General features: G+C 36.6%; 1 protein-coding gene across 19 annotated transcripts in view; it reads left to right on the forward strand.

The window, feature by feature from the left end:
• Sipa1l1 (signal induced proliferation associated 1 like 1) overlaps positions 1-20253 on the forward strand; it is a 355619-nt gene that overhangs the window by 255138 nt on the left and 80228 nt on the right. For all 19 annotated transcript variants that reach the window (XM_078050449.1, XM_078050450.1, XM_078050446.1 and 16 more), the window contains 2 exons: positions 8273-8447; positions 18031-18134. In XM_078050449.1, the coding sequence (XP_077906575.1) occupies positions 8273-8447; positions 18031-18134 (279 nt within the window). The remainder of the gene's footprint in view (positions 1-8272; positions 8448-18030; positions 18135-20253) is intronic.

Raw genomic sequence — 20253 nt, forward strand, 5'->3', positions numbered from 1 at the left:
TGCACCAATATAAAAAATGTGAAGCATAATAAAATGCAGGCAAAAGTAATTTATAGTGAAACAAGATTCCTTGAACAAGATTCCCTGAGGCTGTTGGGTGATACAGGGATGTGTGGCGGCGAAGGGGAGCTAGGAGCTGTTAGGGTCATGATGGGAATGTTAGGAATTTGATCGTGGTGGTAGTTTGTCAGAACTCATTAAATTGTGTGTCTCAAACATGCAGTTTACTGATCAGAAACTGTAAACCAATAAAGTTTATGTGTAAACACAAGGAAGATGTATGCTTCTGGCCACAGTTAAGTAAGGGACTAGATTTATTCTCCCATCTGAAACAGCTTTAAAAACTAGACAAAACAATGAAACAGTGGTTTTTAATGACATCAGACATGAGGCAGCAAAGGACAGTGAGACCTGGAAGTTGGGCAACAATTGAGGCAAACTCTCAGATTTCTCCAGCTTTCTCTCTGAAGCATTTCAAAGCTACAGCTTGGGAAGTACACCCAGCTGAAAGCCAAGGGCCTCCATGAGTTGAGACTAAAATGGGACTCTAGGGAGGCCAGAAGGCCACAGTTTGTAGAGCAGAGTATCAGGAAAACGAGAGCTGCACAGTCTCCCTCAACCAGACTGTAAAACCTCATCATTCACATGGCATTGGGTTGAGTCTCATAATGCTTTTGCCTCAATAGTGGGGCAAAATTTTCATTAAAATAAATCCTGCCCAAGTACAACCAAATAGAATTTAAAAGCAAGAATGTAAAAGTATCAGACTATTTATAAATAATTCAACTATCTTCCAGAAAAAAAGCCAAAGAACACTTATAGAAAAGGAATTATGTCTGAAATGCTCCCCCACAAAATAGAATACAACAATATTCAACACCCAAAAGAATAATGTCTAACAATCCATTCATTAATTGACCAAAAATTATAAGCAAGAAAATATGATCCATAGTAAGGGAGAATCAAATCAAAACCCACCACAAAAATGACATAGATTTCTTTTTGTATGTTAGGAAGCTGAAAGAAAGATCGAATACATTTAAGTAGAGATCTGGAACACATTTTAAAAAGTTCCAGATCCAAATTATAGATGTGAAAGTACAGAGTCAGAGGAAAAAATAATGTCCTGTTAAGGATTAACAACAATTAGACAATGCAAGAGAACAGATTAGTGAACTGGAAGACATAGCAGTAGAAATAATTCCAAATTAAATAAACAAGTTTAAAGAAGAGCAACCCAAAAAAACCACATGAATGTGGTGAGAACCTTACCTGGCATAACAATACATACGAGTCAGTCCCCAGAGGAGATAGAAAGCACCCAAAAATGAGGAAAGAATGGCTCTAGATTTTTCATAGATGTAAATTGTAACACACATATTCAAGAAGAAGAAACAGAAAACTGCACCAAGATGCATTGCGTGTGTGTGTGTGTGTGTGTGTGTGTGTGTGTGTGTGTGTGTGTGAGAGAGAGAGAGAGAGACAGACAGACAGACAGACATACTGGGGATTGAACCTAGGTCTTGTGTTGCTAGGCAAACATTGTACTCCAGAGATACATTGCCAGCCATTTTCATTTTATTTTGAGACTGGTTCTTGCTAAATTGCTGAGGCTGGCCTCAAACTTGTGACTCTCCTGCATTCCCCTTCTGAGAAGCTAGAATACAGGCATGTACCACAGTACCCAGCTGAGAGTAAATCTTTACTGCAGCCAAAGGGGAAAATTTTGGCAGACTCTGCAAAAAACATATCGGATAACCAATAAACGTGGGTAAAGGCACCTAATTTCCTGTCATTAGAGAATGGCAAAATGAAGTACAATGATAATAGTGCTCAAACTTTTTTTTTAACCATTTTTTCTTGCCCTCAAACTTTTTTAGTCTCAGAATACTTTTACCCCCTTAAAAGTTGTATCAAGGACACCCAGGAACTTTTGTTTATGTTACTTTTCAGTTTGTATTCATTTACTTCATTAAAATTTATGTAGAAATTTTAAATATTGAGTTAATTCTTTTAAAAATAGCAATAATAAGCAATTATGTTAATATAAATAACATTGTTGTGAAGGAAGTCTTTAAAAAGTCAGTGAAAGACTTTTTTGAACATTTTTCAAATCCCTTTAATGTCTGCTTTAATAGAATGCAGTTGGAGTCACATCTGCTTCTGCTGTCTCTCTGTTGCAATCTGTTGTTTTGGTTGGAGTGGACAAAGAAAGTCTGGCCTCACACAGTGCATGCGCTTTGAAAAGGAAGGAGTAGCCAATGGTGCACACCTGTAATCCCAGCTATTTGGAGGAAGCCTAGGCACAGTGGATTATAAATTCAAAGCCAGCCTGGGCAATTTATCAAGACGACCTCCTCAAATGTTTACAAAAATTTTTACAAATGTAGCTTAGCCATAGAGCATTCCTAGGTTCAATCCCCAGTACCAGGGGGGAAAAGAATTTTATGACTTCTCAGGTAATTGTGGATATTTTTCTTTGATACAATATCAAACTCAACAAATGGTAGCTTCTTAAAGATTAATCTGAATTGACCTGAAACCCTAAGTATACTTAAATTAAAAATTCATTGACTTTTATACTTTAGATGAATCTCTTATCCATATATGATAACTCCATGTGTCAGTCATTTGGAAAATATTGATTCTCTTATGCAGATTTTCTAAGTGTTGACTTAGTTTATTATAACAAAAAAAAACCCATTGTTAACATTAACATTGGTCCTATTTAAAAAAATCTTTGAAGTTGGTATGCTCTCAAACTCATAGGTATAAGTTTTTCAGAATCAAAAATTTTGCTGTAAAGTTTGAATTATGTAATCAGCAAGATATCATTAGTTGTTTTCCTTAAAATAACAAGCTCCTTTTTTTAATTTTCAGTACTTCTAGATATACAGTCTAAATAACCACAGTTTGTCAGTTGGTTGTTCTTTCAAATAAAAGGTGTTTTACTTAGTTTTTATTGTTGCTGTAACAGATTTAGTGTTCTAGGAGTGATTCTGAATCCTTATGTTTGCAGCTTGTAGAGACTGCACACAGTTCTCTGCCTTCCCATTCCAGATCTAACAGTGTTATATTCCTCCTACTCTGCCACCATTGTTACATCTCTTGCTGACAATCATCCATCATCTTGTGCCTCCCTGTCCTACTTTTGTCCTACTTTTCAGGACATTTTTGCTATCAAGCCCACTTGAGTAATCCAGGTTACAGTCCCTATCTGCTGATAAGCAATCTTAATTATATCCATAAACGTAGTTCTCCTCTGCCATACTACAAGTACATATTCACAGAATCCAGAGATTAGGATGTAGATACTTTGAGGAAAGGGGGAATCATTCTGTTTCCCACAATCTTCTGTAATTAAAGCAACTAGTTCACCTTGCAGATCATTCAACCAAGTGCTTCTCCTTGGGGTATCTGTCATACTTAAATAGGCAACAAATGCTTCATGTATATTCCTCATATCATCAAGTAGAATATTAACATGTGTGTTTTTAGTGAAAATCATTATTGCTTCATCAAGGATATTCTTACCTGCACTTTCTGGAGGTGATGGTGAGTGCACAGCAGTGAAATAGAATACATGAATGCTGGCATAGTTTGGTGTCACTGGTTTGATTCATTCGAGGTGCCAGCAGTTTGGGTCACCATCATTGCTAACATCAGAGGACCTCTTGATATTACTATAAAGACAGTTTTGACATCCTGGGTCTCCCCCCAAAGAGTCTCAGGGACCCTCAAGAGTTCATGGTCTAGGCTTTGAGAAATGTTGCACAATGAAATACCTGCAGGATGTCACACCTCATAACTTTCTAGATTAATATTAAAGGTTTTGTAAAAAACAGGGTTGTCCTTGTGGTGTGTGTCACATCAATGTCCTTCCTGTGACTGTAACACTGGGGAAGATGGGGTGAAAAATGCAAGACTTCTTGAGAGGTGTCTGAGAGCCTCAATCTGTTTCTACTTGTAAAGATTCAAAGTATTCTTACTGCTAAGAGCTTTGACTTTTGCAGCCATCTTTCCAGGAACCTAGGACTATGTAAGTCAGATTGTGGTATGGGTGGGCTATCCCTTAACCAGAATGTTTGGGTCCAGTGTGTTTCTGATTTTAGTTTTTTAGGTTTTGGAATATGTACAGATACTTTACTGCTTAAGCATCCCTGATCTGAAAATTCAAAAGCTGAAATGTTTTGAGTGTTACAACAAGCCCCAAACATTTCAGATGTTGGAGCATTTCAGATTTTGAATTTTTTGGTTAGGGATGTTCAACCTATCTCTGTTGGTTTGATTCTGTGTTGAAGTGCTTATTTCATGAGAGAGAGCCAGTTTAGTACTGTTACTTCCCATCAGTGTTGGTAGATGTTTACTTAGCGGAGATTCAAAATCTTTATCTCAAAGCCTTTGTCCTGTTTGACTGATGGTCATTCTTTTTTTCACAAACAGAAACATTTGTTTAGTGTCCAATCACTTCTATCAGTGTTCCATATGAGCAGTTTATCTGCAAGCATGGAATTATAACCACTTAATTAAATGACCTAGAAATTATCCAAAGCAAAACTGGATAAACCCAGCCTGTTCCCAGGAAGGTTCTGGTGTCATCATTACTGTCTTGTAAGCATTACATTTAGGTATTGTGTATTCACATACATAAACTCACACGGACACATCTGTTTTTCTCAAAGAAAAAAAGACCATTTTATATAACCTCATATGCAAGCCTCAGTTCTCACTCCATTGTCATTTGCTCCTTTTCTTGGAATGTTTCTTGTTGTTTTCATGTAATTCCTCCTTCAGAATTTCTCATATTCTTGCAGGGAATATGCTTACTAACTAAGGATTCAAGAGCCTGAGTTCAGAGACTGCCACCTACATTCGATTTTATTGGAGTAGAAATCAAGGATACAGTCAGATTGTCACTTTAGGAGGATAGAGCAGGCGACATTTGGCACAGTTTCAAACTGGAGGAAATTTGACATTCTGGTGAATTTCTTAATCCCCTTAAAGGAACATTCCTTTCAAGCCAGCAAAACCAGTTTTTTCTTCTGTCTGTAGGAGCTCACCAGGGTACGAGAAATCAGTGAAAAGAAGGGCACATTGTCCTATTGCCCTTGAAGTCAGCTTGTCAGTGCTTTGGGGGAGGTTTCCTTACTTATCTTCTTTCCACACTAAACTCATTTTTTAATAGATAAGTGAATCCTTTTGAATGTTTCACAGTGAAATCTTAGGCCTTTATCTAAAAGTTTAAAAAAGGCATCCACAAATGCAGTGTCACTATAATTTTTTCATTGAACAGAATGACTTATATTGTTTGTAAAGGCAGATCTGGAAGGCCCAGCCACACAACATAGTACTCCCCCCCACCCCCGGACCCCATTGCTTTATTTCATGATGGTTTTTTTCTGCAGAAAGAAAGTCAGGCACTGCTCAGTCCTAGGACCTGGCTGTGTTAAGGACTCCTTTGTAATAGACATACAGCTGCTGGGGATAGTTGTGCATGCCTGTAATTCCAGCAGCTCTGGAGGCTGAGGCAGGAGGATCATGAGTTCAAAGCCAGACTCAGCAACTAAAATGAGGCTCTAAGCAACATAGTGATACTATATCTCCAACCGTTAAAAAAGCACTGGGGATGTGGCTCAGTGGTTAAGCACCCTTGGGTTCAATCCCTCATACCAAAAAAAAAAAAAAAACCCTATCACCCACTCTATTTGGCAGTCCCTAAATGGGAACTCAAGTTATTTCAAAGTCAAGAAAGGTCCTAGGTTCAGAGTTGCCCTCCTAACATTAGCCACACTCATTTAACCACTGAGGAAGGGGTTAAATGTCAGTGTAGCAAGTTTAACCTTGATCTTTGTTTTTGGTACCACTCTTAGAAAAAAAATGCTTGTGTTCCTGTTAATAATTTAAATGTAGTAGCAATAATACCAATTTGTATGTTCATTTAAAAATATTCAATATCAGTCTATCCAGCTATTTGCAAGTTTCAAACTTGGAATATTACCTTCCACCCACAGGAGTAGGTAGAGTTAAGCAGAATCAGTTCTATGCAATTATAGAACTCCCAAAGAGCCCTCGTGCCTATGGGTCACGTGAAGGCTGTTGAGCTTCTTTGTCAGCAGTGCAGGGGTACTGAGGAAGGGGAGAAAGCAAGCAAAGGTTTATTCCCTAGACTGTCATGAACCATTTGGTTGAGAAAGTAAAAAATGATAGTTCAGTTCCATATTCTCTCAGTGTACAATGGCAGGGGCTGGGTCTGTTTCAGAATTCAGAAATTTTCAGATTTTAGAAGAATAACAAAAGGCATGCACCAATATATTAATATTCCTGGTAGGATCTGGGACAGTACCCCACAATCAAGCATATGAATATTTATATAATGGGAAATATGAATATTCATACAAAGAAGAATAAATTAAAAGTATTGATGTCAGCCCCCATATCAAATTTTGCTGCTAAGTGTGTTTGCTTAAATTTGGCTTTTACCTTTTGGTTTCAGAATTGCAAATAAGAGGCCGTAGACCAATTTTTGTACAGTGTTAGAAATGGGGCAAGTCAGGTCTAGTTAAGTCCTAGTGATATTTAATGAAACGATATCCATAAACTATAGTTTCTAATCTTGTGTCCCTCCTTCCTGAGCTCTTTCCTTTCTCTTCCATTCTCTGACCTTTACTTTGCTTATCTATCAGATGCATAAGATCTGCATTGTGGACTGTTGTGAGGATAGGAAGATCATTATGTCTGATACTGTACATGGTGTTTGGCATATAGGAGGTATTCAATGAACACTAGTTTGTGAAAATTTCACCTTGCCAGGCAGAGTGCCAGGTAATCCCAGCTATGCAGAAGACTGAGGCAGGATTGCTTGAGTTCAGATGTTTGGGGCTAACCTGAACAATACAGTAAAGCCCTGTCTCTTAAAAAAATGTTTTTTAAATTTCACCTCTTCCATTCTCCCTTTGCATTTATTAGATTAAAAATTTATTAAAGAAGTGGCTTCAGTGCCATTCTGGAAATAAGATTAAGGGCTAAAAATTGTCCTGATGCCACTAGAGAATTAAAAGTCTAAATTTCTTTATTGCAGACTAATTTCTTGTTAAATGTCCAGTTTCTCCTAAAATTTTGTTTGTAGATTGACTAAACTTTTTTTTTTTTTTTGATATGGATATTACTGGCAATTGAACCTAGGACCTCAAGCATGCTAGGCAAGTGAGCTATACCTCAGCCCTTTTTAAAAGTTTCTTTTGATGGACTGGGGATATAGCGTAGTTGGTAGAGTGCTTGCCTTGCATTCACAAAGCCCTGGATTCAATCCCCAGTACCACCAAAAAAAAAAAAATCCAAGTTTCTTTTAAGACATGGTCAGGGTCTCACCAAGTTGCTAATGCTGGCCTCCAATTTGTGATTCTCCTGCTTCAGCCTCCTAAGTAGCTTGGATTACAGGTATGTGGCACCATGCCCAACATAACTAGACTTTTCATTGATGAATAATTATTTTGATTAGTGTTGCATCATATTTAAATCCATCAAGTGCTTCATTTTAATTGTATTTGAATGTTTGCCAACAGTTGATTTGCATTATGAAGCCCCTTTTTAAGTTTCGCTCCAGATACTCAACTTTTAGAAAAATATTTGGAAAAGAAGTTTCCCTAAGTACATTGTTGATAATGGTAGTGTTCAGACAGTTATAACCAAGGTTTATAATTTAATATATTGGACAAGTGGTCTTGAGTGACAAATCTTTAATTTTACAAAAACAAATAAAAAACAAGGGTATTAGTGGACTTTTAAGTGCAAAACAATGTATATATATTTTAAATACATATATATATAAAATAAATATATATATTAAAGTGTTTTATTAAGTGGATCTCTGTTTTTAAATTCATAAAGGCTTCACTTTTTAAAAGGGAATAATCATTATAAAAGAATTGCCCTTTGTCGTCAAACCATTTTGTAAAGCCTCATTTTGTATTTTATAATCTGTGAAAAGAAATACTCTCAAATACCAACATCTGGTCTAATGATTTGTAATCCTGAATGCAGGACATTTGAATTTATTTTTCTGACCTTTTTCTCTTAATTCATGAGGATTATAAGTATTTGTTCCACTTCCACTATAGTTTTGGATCAGAAACAGAAGAATTAAAACAGAAGGATTTCAAGAGAAGAGAGATGTTGGCTATTTGCTGGGCTTATACCCCCAGGACTTTTAGCATTTAAGTGGGACACCACATACCTGCCTACATCCCTATGCATTGTGTTGCTGTCTCCACAGCTGAACTATCAGCAGAAAGTGGGCATCATGTACTGCAAAGCAGGACAGAGCACGGAAGAGGAGATGTACAACAATGAGGCAGCTGGCCCAGCCTTTGAGGAATTCCTTCAGCTGTTGGGAGAACGAGTTCGGCTAAAAGGATTTGAGAAGTACCGAGCACAGCTTGACACCAAAAGTAAGAAATATTTTTCACCTCCCACTATGCTTGTTTTCCCCCTACTGTGCTGATGTGCATCTGCCAAACTACCCATAAAACAACTTTGCCATCTATTGCAGAAAATTACTTGTGATGGGGGAGAGAAAGTTAGAGAGGTAGAATGTAGCACCAGAGCAATTGAAGAACATAACCAAAATAGTCAGGATTGAGGCTGGGATATAGCTCAGTTGGTAAAGTGCTTGCCTACCATGCACAAAGCCCTGGGTTCATTCTCTAGCATCGCGCGCGCGCGCACACACACACACACATACACACACACACAGCCAGGATTGGACTACAAGAAAATAATGTCATCAGAGGTATGGAGGGAATAAAGCAGCAGACACAGATCACACAGAATCACTCCAGGATAACACTGCACAAGTTTTATTACATGTAGCTGAATATTGGGTGATTAAAAACCATAAGAGCTCACAGCCATCTGATTGCAAGCCCTAGAATTTTTTACTTCATTAATTTGTTTTCATAATTCTCATGCTTATCCATGTAGTCTTTGTTTATTCTACTTGCTTATTTTTGTATTCTTTGAATACCTAGATGGATTTTTGTTGTTTATTATTATTGTCCATGGTCTATCTTAACTCAAAGGAAAAAAGTTTTTTAGCTTTGGTATTAGTCTGGCTCATAAAGTGTGTTGATAAAAGCACAATAATGAAGTGTCTGTTTAATTACAGTGCATGAACCCATAGTGTTGTCCACTCCCATTCTCCTAGTGTCAATAAAATAGTTTTAGTTCTCAAATATCTATTTTGGTAAGGATATGTTGGCTTCTGCTGCATGTCTACATGGAGGCAGTTTAAATTTTATCTGTAAATTCATCCATAGACACCTGTGACCTGTTTTTCTTTGAGAAGGTCTTTGGATTAGCACTTCTGTATTACAGTCTATAGTAATCTCTCTTATTTTCGGTACAGGAAATTAAATAAGGAGTTGAGTCACGAAAACAGAAAAGCATTCATAAACTCCACTGCAGGAAGAATTTCCTGTTGCCATGGTTTTGCTGTTGCCAACTTGGAAACGACATGCAAGAGAGACTATTAAAACCCACAAATAGCCTAGCCTCTTAAATAATTTTAATGTTCTATACTGTGCTTTCAACTGCATAAAAAGTTAAATCTCTGTTAGCCTTTTTATCCAAAATATTCTGGTATTCACCCCGTTGTCTTAATTTGTTATGTTATATAAATCATCATCATCAAAAAGAACTATTGAAAGCATCTGAGAATAAAAAATGTATGAGTATCCTGGTTCTGCAAATGAGTAGTCAAATTGGGAGCTGATAAGAATGTGTTGAAAAGAATATATTATTTGTATACTTATACCTTCCCAACCACCTCTTCATGATGAAGGTAATGTGAGAGATGTATGACTGAAATATAGTTAAGCAGTCTGGCTTCTGATAAGGCAATGCAATAAGTAAAATAGGCACTTTGTGCAAATTTTGCCTTAATATCCCAGTAGCTTTGAAGGCTAGAAAGAGATGAATCTCGACTGGCAAACTGCCTCTAACTCTACAGTTTTAGAATTATGTAAATGCACTCTACCAGGAAGTGTTTCCTTTTCTCCCCTTTCAGAGTGTGTATTAGTGTACTTTTCTTCTTAGCAAAATACCTGAGGCTGGATAATTTGTAAAGATATGAGATTTATTTAGCTAACAGTTCTGGAGCTCACAGTTAGCATTGGGCCCGCTTCTGCCTGGCTCAGTGAAGGCCTCAATGGTGTGGTGAAAGCACATGTGGAAGAGGCCACATGTTAAGAAAGGAAGGCAGGGCTGGGGATGTGGCTCAAGTGGTAGCGCGCTCACCTGGCATGCGTGCGGCCCGGGTTCGATCCTCAGCACCACATACCAACAAAAGATGTTGTGTCCGCCGAGAACTAAAAAATAAATATTAAAAATTCTCTCTCTCTCCTCTCTCACCTCTCACTCTCTCTTTAAAAAAAAAAAAAAGAAAAAGAAAAAAAGAAAGAAAGGAAGGCAGAGAGCTGGGAAGGGTCAGTCTTGCTCCTTTTATAACAACCCATTTTTATGGAAACTCACCCTGCAAGACCAGCGCTAATCCCTTCCAAGAATAACGCTCACAGTGAAGAAGTTACCCCTTTCCACTATGTCTTGCCTTTTTAAAAGTTCCACTGTTGCTTTTTTTAATACTAGATATTGAACCCAGGAGCACTTAACTACTGAGTCACATCCCTATCCCTTTTGGTTTTTTTACTTAGGGCCTCACTTAGTTGCTGAAGCTTTCCTCGAACTTGTGATCTTCCTGACTCAGCCTCTAGAGCCAATAGGATTATAAGCATGCACCTCCATATCCAGCTTTACCACCTTTTAATACTACTACATTGGAGACTAAACCTGTAGCACATGAGCCCTTGGGGGCGGGGGTCACACTTAAACCTATCCAAACCATAGTAGGGTATAGTTTCCCGAAACAAATGAAACTAAGGATGTATTTTTACTTGAAAGCCCGCGATAAGGCAATAATATAAAATTCTCTTTTTTATCCCTGAGCTAATAGACAAAACCCAGAGAAGTCCAGTAGTCTCATTCTTTAAACCTCTATTAAATAAGAATAGACCACTAAGGGGTTGGGGATGTAGCTCGGTGGTAGAGCACTTGCCTAGCATATGTGAGACCTTGATTCAGTTCCCAGCACCAAAGATGCACAAAAAGGAATAGGCCACCAAAATTGTCAAGAGCCAGCCTCTATACACGCAACGGCCTCTCACTGGCTCTGATACACTAGCAATAAGCCTGCTCTTGGGCGGGGATTGTAGCTCAGTGGTAGGGCGCTTGCCTTGTAAGCGTGAGGCACTGGGTTCAATCCTCAGCATCACATAAAAATAAATAAATAAAAATAAAGATATTATATCAATCTACAACTTTAAAAAAATTTTTAAAAAAGACTGCTCTGTGTTCAGTCATAATCTCATCACATTTTGTCTAACTTTATTATGTGGTATATAATCCTCACAAAGAAAAAGTACTTTCTGGATCAAATCCTCCTAAAGAATCATTCTCACTGTTGATCTCACTTGAATCCTTGGATGTGTAGTTCATTACATTAAAATATTATTTACTATTATTTATTCCTTTTTTTTTTTCTGTTTTACCTCCTTCTGAGTCTCCAGTTACAAATGTATTTTGTCACTCTCTAGTGTATATACCATAGGGTGATGTGGCTGTGCTTATTTTTTTTCCCAGCCTTTGTTTTTTCTGTGCTTCAGTTTGGATAATTCCTACTAATATGTCTTCAAGCTTCTTATGTTCCCCGCCCCACTCCACCGTGTCTTAATTCATTGTTAATTTAATCCAATTTCTGTTAAGGTATCATAATCATTAGAGCCAGAAGTTGCATTTGGTAAATTTTTTTCCTACCTTCTATTCTCTCCTCATTAAGATCTTATCCAAAACCTTGAATATTTTATAATAGTTGTTTTAAAGTCTTCATTTGCTAATTTTATCATCTTTGTTATTTTGAGCTTCCTTCTTTTAGTGAATTTTTCCCTACTTTGGATTACATTTCACTACTTCATTTGTCTGGTTATTTTCTTTTAATATTTTTAGTTGTAGATGGACATAATGCCTTTTTTATTTATATTTATGTGGTGCTGAGGATTGAACCCAGTGCTAGGCAAGCGCTCTATCATTGAGCTGCAGCCCTGATTATTTTTGTTAGGTATTGGATATTGTGAATGTTTGTCATTGAGTGTTTGGATTTTATTGTCTTGAGAGAGTTGACTTTTGTTTTGGCAGGAAATTAATTTATAGAATAGATTGGTCTTCATGAGCCTGGTGTTTTAGCTTTGTTGAAGCATGCCTAGAGTAGGCTTTAGTCTCTGGCTAATTTGGCCCTACTACTAAGGCATGGCTTTTCTTGCACCTGGAATACCTGCATATTCTATGAAGTGTCTGCTGTGGCTGGTCAGAGCTTAGGTGTTCTTCAACCGTGTTTGAACTGTGGCAGTTCTTTGGCTTACAGTTTTTCTTTGCTTTTGGAATTCAACTCCTGTCTACAGTTTACTATTCACCCCCGGATTCAAGGGGGACCCCTCTTGAGATTTCTGATCTTCTACTGTGAGGTTTCTTCCTCTTAGATGCTGTGCCTAACAGATCTCAGCCACCTCAGTCTTCCTGAACTCCAGGCTGTCCTGGCTTCTCCTTGAAAGCCTTGCTCTATACCATTATCTTGAAAGTGCCTCTAGGTAGAAAACTGCTAGCTTCTTCGTAGTTTTCCTAGAGCTCCCTTTCTAACGCTGCCTCTTGCCTAGTTTTTGAAAACACTTGGCTCAGGCATTTCACCACCTTTTCTCATTACTGACAATGGGAGAGTGAGTCCTGTACCCTGTTATATGTGGCTGGAAGCACAAGTTCCAGATGCTTTATCTACACAGGTGCCATCTCATTTAATCCCTACAAACTACTAGCTACCAGTTACCCCCCCCCACCCCCACTTAACAGAATTGGCTTCTTTAGATTTACCAACATGCCCACACTTAGATAGCTGGTAAGCATTAGGGAAGTGGAACAGATCCTAGTGGGTATGGTTAATGAAGTGTGCAGAGAGCATAATGTGAGCTCCAAGCCTGGCTATTTGGCTCTGTCTTTCCTTTCTCAGTCCCTTAGACTAATCTCATGAGACAGCTCTACTTGTCATGTGTTGTGATTATATTTGGATTTTCTTCTATGAAGGAGAGAGAGAGGCTGAGGAAGGAAAGGATTGATGATGGAGATATCAGACCATTTCTTCTTTTTCATAATTATCTGTACAAGTTCATTTCTTCATCTCAGAAATAAGGACTTGGAGCAGACAAATAACCTACAGATAAATATGTCATAGGCTGGACAAGCTTTCTATGAAGAATTTTCAGTAGTGGATATTTTTTTGCCTCTCTTTGTCTTATTATTATTATTTGAATGACGTATAATTCAAATAATCACCATTTACCTCACAGTGTGATAAATACAAAAATAAACTTCTCTCCAAGCAGTTTATTTTTGGAAAGTGGAAGACCACCCTCATTTTAAGCTGTGCCTATTGATCATTATTCAGGGAATCATTTCCTGACCGAGTCTTGCCTGTCAGGTCAGCACCCATGAGCCTTACAAATCTTTTATAAAGCATTCCTTCTCAGCCTTGCCCTCTTTAACATGTTGCAATTTCATGAATGCTTGTTGCCTCCTCTATTTTTCAATGATGTTGTCAACAATTGAAATTCAGGAGCTTGAAAGAGACTTAGATTTTTCATAAATAAAATGAGTTCTTCTTTATTGGGAATATTTGAACGCTGATTGGGAAAAGTATAAAACTAGCATACTTAAATGCTTTGCACAAGCAAAGGGCTAGTCAGTATTCTAGAAACTGTTGAATAAAGGAGTCTTTTAAAGGAAATTGCACTTTTTAATTTAACTGAACAGCATTGTACACTCTCACTAGCACATTTATCAAGCATCTTTTATGGGCTAGCACTTTCATATACTTTATTTCATTTAATCCTCTTGACAGTGAGAATACTGAAGAATATAGAAGTGAAGTGACTTATATGTAGTCATTTGACAAGTGATACTATTGCCATCCCTGATTAGATCTTACTTCCAAGCTGGGGATCATGTAATTGCAGTTATCCTACAATGTGAGCAGTGGTTAGAAAATAGTAGTGGCTGACTGTTAAGTACCAGCTGCACGCTATCTCTGTCCATGTCTCTCAATAGGCTAGTGATTTTGAGAAGCCTTGAGCCCCAAGAACATTTCTTAAACTAACACAGTATCAATTTGCCTTTTATAGTAAAGGGTAATGGCAATAGTTGTTGGAACTATTCTCATGCTCATCTTCCTTGAAGTAAATTAACCTATCTCCTGACCAAGGCTAAAAATTCATTTTTAAAAAATTAGGAAATACATCAGATGCCAGACAAATGGAATTCTTCACTTCCCCCAACTACTTCATTCTTGAGTAAATCAGTAGTACCCTAGGATCCAAAACTTGTCTCATCTCAGATATATGCCAATGTTCCACAAGTGCATACCTTGTGTTTGCTGTGCTTCTGAGCATCCCTGATCTTTCAAGGAAGGTTGCACACATGTGAGATCTCACTCTAGCATGAGGATCTTAAATGAATGGTCCCAGCAGTAAGCTATTAGAATATATATTCTTTCAAACTGTGGATTAGAATCAAATTTACAATCTGTCTGTGATTTAACTTACTTTGATGTTACTTTTCTCCTTTTTTTTTTTTTTTTTAATTGTTGGGGATCAAATCCAGGGCTTCAAGCATGCTAGGCAAGCATTCTACCACTGAACTGCATCCCTAGCCTCCTTAGATATTTAAAACTGAGGACTTTTCCTAAAATCGATTTGTATAGATTTATTTTCTTTCATTGAGCTTTTCTTGTTTAATGACCATGAAAAAGTTACATGAAAGTTTTAATTACTTTTTCCTCATTTCAGTTGACACACATCTACCATATCATCCATGCATTCAACTACCTAAAAGCAAAAGAGTCAAAAGAGAAGTTAGGTACAGCTGTGACACTGTCTGTACCTTGAAACTGCTTCTGCAGGCTTATTTACCTATTTATATCATCTTCAAGTAGAAATGCTTGATGTAGGACATTATCACTTATCTATACCTTTTAAAGCAATTGAGAATATTATCATTCCTCAATTATTCAGTGTCTTCTTCTCATCATCTAGTTTGATTCTTAGAGAAGTTTTACTTGCTATGACTTAACCTTCAAGTTCCAATTTATGAGTGAGTACATGCCCCTGCCTGGAAGTGTGAGCTGGAGGTGGGTCTTGTGATTGTTGAGATGACCTATATGGTGCCTGAGATTCCTCAATATGTATTTTTTTTTGACAAACAAAAAGGCATTTTATCTATTTTTCTAATTTTCATCCTGTTAAGACTTTCATAGTTTCAGGATTTTATGGTTACTAAAAATACAATAATGAGCCTGGTAGTTCACCTGCAATCCCCCAAAATTGGGTGGCTTAAACAGACTAGCCTGAAAATCTTATTAGCAAAACCCTGTCTCAAAATAAAAATTTTAAAAAAGGGATGGGAATGTAGCTCAGTAGTAAGTTCCCTGGGTTCAAACCCCAATTCCAAGGGGGAATAGAACCAAGAATAAAAACATTAGATATTTTATTTTATTTTAGAAAATATAGTGACCATTCTTTTTCTGTTCTCCCTGGTAAAGCTTAGCAATTCTATTATGTACATAGTAATTTCCAGATTTTAGAATTTACTACTTCTCAGAAATTTTTGTTGTTTTGACCCTAGTTTCATCTCTGAAACTTTTGAGACTATTTCCAAAATGTTGGAAATTCTCAGTAAAACTCTGGGATTTCCAAAGATCCCCAGCAAATGGTGGTCAAATAGCATATGTTGTATGAGGTGAGACGTGAAGAGGAAAGAAATGTCTAGAAACAGCAAAGTAAATTATCTCTTGGGTTGTCTTCCATATCAGTTTTTCTCTCTGACAATAATCCTTTTTATATTAGCTACATAAAGCAAAATGTTACAAATTAATACAAGTGACAATCTTTTCTTCTTGCTCATTAATTTTCTTAAAATTTACTTGAAACACTGATAAGTATACATCACATGTGGCACATTCACCTTAAAATTTTAAAATGCACTAATCAGTTCTGTATATATTTATAGCAGGGATCTTTAACAGTAGACTCAAGTCCAATCTTAAACAGTAGAGTACTTTATTGAAGTAAAATGCTGCAGTTTTTGTGTGGTGGTGATATTGAGATTTGTAAGATTCTTTCCTTGGGTAGTCATACATGGGTACATATTTCTGCAAACTTTTTAATTTTTGGTACCAGGGATTTAACTCAAGGGCACTCAGCCACTGAGCCACATCTCCAGCCCTGTTTTGTATTTTATTTAGAGACAGGGTCTCACCAACTTGCTTAGAGCCTCTCTAAGTTGCTGAGACAAGCTTTGAACTCATGGTCCTCCTGCCTCAGCCACCCGGGCCACTGGGATTATAGGTGTGCACCACTGCATCCAGTTTATTTCTGCAGTTTTTAAAAAATAATCTTTGCTTTGTTCTATTTTTAACTTATTTTTAAACCCTAGTATTTTATATCAGCTTCAAAATTAATACCTTCTAATAAACTCAAGCTTGAAATTAGATATCTAGAACACCTTTCTAAAGCTGTCTGTAAGCCACAATTGTAGTCTGTGCTGGAGGCAGTGGAGCTACTTCTGTGGAGGGCCATGGAGCTACTTCTGTGGAGCTACTGCCTTAGAATTACCTGGAGTGTTTATTAAAAACAGATTCCTCTGTTGAGGCCCCATACCCAATGTGCAGCACTCCTGCGGTTGGGGCCTGGGATTCTGCCTTTGAGAACTATTGCCTTTGTGTTATAGCATCTTTCTCTAAAATGCAGCAAAATGTTCTGGTCTTCAAAAATATAGTTGATGGAGGGTTGTGCCCAGACTGAAAGTACTTCTGTTCCTTTTGTGGTTTATAAACCATGTCTTTCAAGTTTAAACTGATCTTCCCTTTGATTTGGGTAGTCAGTAACTCTCTTCTCTGTTTCCAAGAATTTGTGGTCACATTGATTCTGAAACTATTTTTGTTTAGGCAGTAGAAGTTCCCTACCGCCCAACCCATTAAAAAAGGTGAAAACACAACACATACCTTTAAGTCTTTAAAAAAATTGTTGTACATTCCTAAAATACCTTTGTGCTTCAGAGTTTCAGATTTGTTATCATTGTGTGTTAAGAACAGTTGTCTTGCTTGAATTGGAAGTATTAGAAAAAGTTTCTTTTCTCTCTCTCTCTCTCTCTCATATTTTTAGTTGTAGATTGACATAATGCCTTTATTTTATTCATTCATTTTTATGTGGTGCCGAGGATTGAACCCAGTGCCTCACATGAGCTAGGCAAGTGTTCTACCACTGAGCCACAACCCTAGCCTCTAGAAGTAGTTTCTTAACTTGATATTTATGTGCAGAAATCAGGAGTCAGGGAACTTGGATAATCATTTTGTCATTACTTTCACAGAGTTTAGGTCAAAATTTAGAAATTCCTTCAATTGTGAATATAGACAACAAACCATAGTACTAACTGCTCTGCCTATGATTCTGTTGTCCATAAAAAGGAGATGTTTTCATATCACATTATCTATTGGTACAGCTATCTTAGGATATTGCTTAGACTTATCATTCCTTCAGAATTATAATAGAAGTAGATAAATTATTAGATCTTATAAATTTTATGTGTATTGTATTTTTAAATTTTCTGTATAGTTGATTTATTTTGAAATTGTACATTTTTTTAATTCATTAACAAATATTATTCTGAGAAGAAATCCAATTTCATAGGCCTCCTAGACTGCCAAAACAGATTGGTTATTTTTTAAAAAAGAAAGTATTAAAACCTACAGTGGGTCTTGTTAGATCTTTTCTTTCCAAATAATTTTCTTTCCTTTTTCCTTTTTTCCCCTGAGATATTTATCTTAAATGAATTAGTTTTCCTATTCTGCTAGACATTTCATCATTTTGTATTTTTTCACTGTAGCTGACTCCACTGGAACCCATTCTCTGTACACAACATACAAAGACTATGAGATTATGTTCCATGTGTCTACCATGCTGCCCTATACACCCAACAACAAGCAACAGGTAAGAGATCTCATGTTATCAGTGCTTCCCCCCCCTTATTTCATTTCCCAGAGAAGCCTAAGTGGCAAGTTTGCAAAATTTGAAACCAGAATTTAGTGTTGCACCTGTCACCGCAGCAGGAAGCTTTGTGATTTGTGCTCTGTGGAAACAGGAATAGCAAATGAGCGGAAAACAAATGAAGAGACACAGATTCCAGGTTAACAGCCAGCTGGATGGCTTTGCAAATTAATCATTTGCTTTTCACCCACAGGGATTGAGGTTTTCATGAAATCTGAAGAGAACAAGTTGAAATCGTGATTAGATGACTCTGCAGGGTTGCAAAGAACATGCAGGAAGTGGGTGAAATTTCTCAAGAGGCCAGTGCAGAAAGCAGCAAAGTACTGTTTCTTCATTTAGATTTCAAGGGAGATTTAGTCTAACTTGGAGAAAAGTCACAGTGTCAGTAGAATCTCAGAATAATGTTCTGTCATAGCATGTTCATCAGGAGATGTCAAGGACCTTAAATAACAACTGCATGTGTATGTGTCACACAATGTAGTCTGTCTTAAAAAGATCTAAAAGCACAGTGTGTCATTACTAAAATTTGAAATAGTAAAGTACAACAACTAAGAAGTATGATCATTACAGAGTAAAATGGAAACTGGCAGTATTGTGTTTGAGAATATGTGGTAGGTTTTTTTTTTTTAATTCAAAATAAATAATACCAACTAGAGAACTAAAAAGACTCTCCTTTCAAAGCTATTAAAAACATGAACAGTCCAGTTTTACTTGTGACCTTAAAGTGGATGTAGATTTTTGTTATTGTCAATTGTTGTACTAACAGAACTCAGGCCAGCTGCAGAATGAATCACATCCTCTTTCACAAAATTTTACCAAACACTGACCTAATCTAGCACTTCATCGCTTTAGGTTTGAGTAAATTACAAATCTAAGTAGTGAAAGTTTACTTTCAAGATTATCATATTAATAAAAAATAGGACAAAAAGTAGTGAATCAGTTATAAATCTAAAATGAAACTGTTTTAAGATAAACTCACTAATCTGGACTTTGTTGACACTTTGTCTTATGCAAACTCCAAGTTCTAGATTTCTCTGAGAAAAAATATACGATGCTAACTAGACTTCTTATTGTAACTAGTCAGTAGACAAAAAAATTAAGAACTTTAACAAATTATCTTTAATGGGGAGATAAAAGGCTTATTCTGCCTGAATACTCAGAATAGAAAGATCAGATTTGTGAGGGTAAAAAATTTAATAAGATTCAGTTATTTCTAAGTAAATGAGTTTAAGTTGATATTTAAGTGGAAAACTATTTTAATTTGGGGGTCTAATCAAAGCAAAAGTGTGTGATCATAGACAAGAATAAAAAAATAATTAGTACCGTTATATTTTAAGAAATTTTTGCCATCTGAGTGACACATACCTGTAATCCCAATGACTTGAGAGGCTGAGGCAGGAGGCTTAAAATTTCAAGGCCAGCCTTAACTACTTGGTGACTTGGTAGGACCCCGTCTCAAAATAAAAAAGTTAAAAGGACTGGGAATGTGGCTCAATGGTAGAGGAAGCCTGTGTTCAATCTCCAGTACAAAAAGAGAAAACAAATTCTCATTCTTTAGCTGAGGAATTAATTTTCTTCTGTATAGATGACTTTATGCATGGAAAAAATGGAAATAATGTATCTCTTATAATCTTTTTTTGCGCTCTTTTAAAAATGAATACAGGCTTTTATTATGCATAAGAGAGATAAATGGATTTGTTTCTGTTTTGTCCTTCATGAAGTCATTAATTTCAGATATCAAGACACATGTCAAGGAAAGAATGACATTACATGAAAAAAGATGATGTCCCCTATTGTCATCTATGCAGGAATAGACATAGACAAGTAGTATTTATTTTTGTCTTGTTAAAGCTCTTGAATATGTTAATAATCTTTAATTATTGGAATATTCTGAGCAGCAATCAATTCAGACCATAACATCTGATTATATATCATGTTAGAAATGAAGTAAAATGCCTCAATTGAAGATAATATGGGATATTTACAAATTCCTTAAATTAAAAGTGCATTTCCTAAACATTCTAACCCCCAATTCTCAATCCTAATCTAAAAGGCATCTTTT

This window comes from Ictidomys tridecemlineatus, chromosome 5 (genome assembly GCF_052094955.1).
Source record: "Ictidomys tridecemlineatus isolate mIctTri1 chromosome 5, mIctTri1.hap1, whole genome shotgun sequence".
NCBI classification, from domain to species: Eukaryota; Metazoa; Chordata; class Mammalia; order Rodentia; family Sciuridae; genus Ictidomys; species Ictidomys tridecemlineatus.